Source organism: Musa acuminata, chromosome BXJ3-8 (genome assembly GCF_036884655.1).
Source record: "Musa acuminata AAA Group cultivar baxijiao chromosome BXJ3-8, Cavendish_Baxijiao_AAA, whole genome shotgun sequence".
In the NCBI taxonomy this organism is placed as follows: domain Eukaryota; kingdom Viridiplantae; phylum Streptophyta; class Magnoliopsida; order Zingiberales; family Musaceae; genus Musa; species Musa acuminata.
The window spans coordinates 48,108,970-48,111,816 of NC_088356.1; the positions used below are offsets into that span (position 1 = coordinate 48,108,970).

The window sequence follows — 2,847 nt, forward strand, 5'->3', positions numbered from 1 at the left end:
CTCATCTGTTCTTCCGGCAGTCAAGTCAAGCCATAATGGTAGCTCAGCTCAAACTTCAGCAGGGTGTAGTGTTTCTCCTGTTTGATTTCTGAATCAGTCCAGTCCATATCTGAATCCTCTTTTCATGGTAATGTCATCAAGCCTCATGCTCAGAGTTGTTTCAGAGATTGCCAACCTTGGTCGACAACAACATCTCATGTCACTTCTGTGAACAGCATGTATCTGCTCTCTCTCTCTCTCTCTCTCTCTCTCAAGTCTTGGAGTCTTAAGACAAATCTAATTAATAACTTCAAAAAAGTTAACAGATCTTGAAATCAGATACAACCTTGAAAACTTTCTCCAATAAAGTTCAATCAGAGACAGCATCAGCCTCTTCAAAGCTTGCAGTGCAAACTGTGTTTCATGGTGTTCTCACTCGAGATTACCTGTGCAAGACAGACCAACCATAAGGACAAGCAGCCAAACCCTGGTAAGCTTTCACCACCACTGGCCAACCCAGGTTTCAGGCCTTCCCCTTCTGCTGCCACATGCCCATGCAGTTTCACCAATGGAAGTTAAAAGAACCTAACAGTCTATTTCGGGGAAGCCCCCAATGCCATTCCTTTGTCTCCTAATTATATTCTTGCATTATAAATTGGAGACTCTTGGCTTTATCATTCCTATCTTTTGTGACCAACAAGCCAGACTGGTAGCTTCCTCTCCAGCATTACCCCTCTTGCATCCCACAGTTCCCATGGGAGACCAGAGTAATTCCCCTTCTTCCTCCATAGACAGCAGCAGTAGCCACCCTGCTCTCTGCACTACATCTTCCATCTTCCAGACAAGGAGAGACCTACTGAGCACAGATCTAAAGCTAGGACTTGGCCTCTCAGCTTCAGCTCTGCATGGTTGTTCTTCTAAAGAAAGGTATGCATCTTGTGAGACCACTATGGATGTTTCTCCTTCTTTGTAATCTTTCTTGCCTCCTCCTTTCCCCAACCCATACACTTGCATGAGCGCCAGCCTTCTTCGCTTCATGGTGACACGGGCCTAACTGAGATCTTTAAGTTCCGTCTCTTCAGCTACAATTCTGAATTTTTGGACATATCCACGTCGTTTGTGTTTGACAGCCTTCCAAGTTTTCATCCTCCTCAGTGTCTTTTATGTTCGATCAATCCAAATCCTTTTGCATATCCTCTGTTCTTTGGTGTTCCAGCTCCTTACAACAGTGTAACTTCAATTCTAATGCGTGGCGGCTCCTGCCTTATCCATTTGATTGCATCTCACATTGTCTTCACCCAGTTTTAGTCGTCAAAATCCAATTTAGCTTTTGTTCTTGTTCAGATTACTGCTCTGTCGTTTCAATGTTCTTGTTTTGGTCATTAGGGAACAATTATCTCACTGGCCACCGATCAAACCACTTCTTAGGAGCACACTCGAGGAGAAAGTTCATCGAAGCCATTCGAAAACATTCTTCGTGAAGGTTTACATGGAGGGCCTTCCCATTGGCAGGAAGCTCGACTTGTTCTCACACAGTGGCTACGACAGCCTAACGAGGACACTTCGACGCATGTTTAGGACGACGATCATATGTAAGAACTTGTTCTAGGCAGCAATGTTACTATGAACATCCTTGGAATTGCATGAAGCATTGATCATCATTCCAATGGTGTGGTGTGATCCAGGCCCTGATACTTCTCGAGTTCCTCCAGAGAAGGCTCATGTACTGACCTATGAAGACAAGGAAGGAGACTGGATGATGGTTGGAGATGTCCCATGGGAGTAAGATTCCTGTCAGCTTATTATCCTCATCGATGACCACCATCTCTTTTCTTTCCTTTGGCTTCTTCTAGATTTAGTGTTTGCTTGCTTGCTTCTTTTTACAGGTTGTTCTTGAGAACCGTCAAGAGATTGAAGATCACAAGGGCTGACAAGTGCTAGTGTTCATTTCCGAGCTCAATTTTTTTTGTATCTGGTTGCATGTAACATCAAAATTAGAACAACATGCAGCAAAATTAGCTAGTTTACTAGTTGGGTGTTCCCTCTCCTCTATTCATTGTTCTAAAAGAAAAAGGTATACACAATGCAATGGTTGTTTGCAGATGTACAGTCATACAAACAAATAATAATAATTGAAGTGGCTTCCTTGCTCTGATCTTCACAGGATATTTGCATGTTATTTTCTTTCATCAAAGATCCTAAGGTGGTGCTATGTTCTGTCCCTTGTTTGCTTTCCTTCTTCAACCATTTCATCTTCAGTGCTTCCAATGGAAACCACACTTATCAGCTTCAGTAATGACAGCTCTCAGCAAACAAGTGATAAGGACATGAACTTTTTGAATGTTGTATCACAATGTTCAGGTGTTGGCAAGCAAACCAGCAGTGCAGTTTGAGATGAGCAAAGGAACAGTTCATGCACAGGTGATGAAGATGCTGAAGCAGCAACTGCTTGAGACAGTAAAAGGGTAAATGAATGCCTCACAATTAAGTAAAGCTAATGCATGGAAATCTTGAATCTTAATTCAAGGTCTAAGATTAGAGACACTTTTGTCGATGATGTTGGACTTTGGCCATGCCTTGCCTCTGATGGTTTAATGGGTCAAACCTTTCTCTCTAAGCATTTGAAGCATCATGTTGACTCTGAGGAAGAACACAGAGATGCTTCAAAGTTCAAGCCATGTGAAACACAGAGATTCATATTATTTAAATCCTTAGATTTAAATAATATGAATCATTATTTACCTCTATTATGTATTGGATAAACATTTACTAGTAGCGTCTTTTACCATGTTGAAACCTGCTATGCATCTAATTAAATAAGCACCATGAAGAGTAGTAACAATATAAATACATAATTTTATTTCTATC

The 2,847-nt window shown here is 41.6% G+C and overlaps 1 protein-coding gene across 2 annotated transcripts; it reads left to right on the top strand.

Annotated features, from left to right (window-relative positions):
* Positions 1-464: 464 nt before the first annotated feature.
* Positions 465-2,145, top strand: LOC103995908 (auxin-responsive protein IAA4-like). 2 transcript variants are annotated; one of them, XM_009416651.3, is made up of 4 exons: positions 465-906; positions 1,408-1,571; positions 1,665-1,761; positions 1,866-2,145. In XM_009416651.3, the coding sequence occupies exons 1-4, from the start codon at positions 593-595 to the stop codon at positions 1,918-1,920; spliced, it is 630 nt and encodes a 209-aa protein (XP_009414926.2). In that variant the 5' UTR covers positions 465-592; the 3' UTR covers positions 1,921-2,145. The 2 variants fall into 2 exon arrangements, with proteins under 2 accessions (XP_009414926.2, XP_009414925.2); XM_009416650.3 differs by having other exon boundaries at positions 477-906; positions 1,366-1,571.
* The last annotated feature ends 702 nt before the right edge of the window (positions 2,146-2,847 follow it).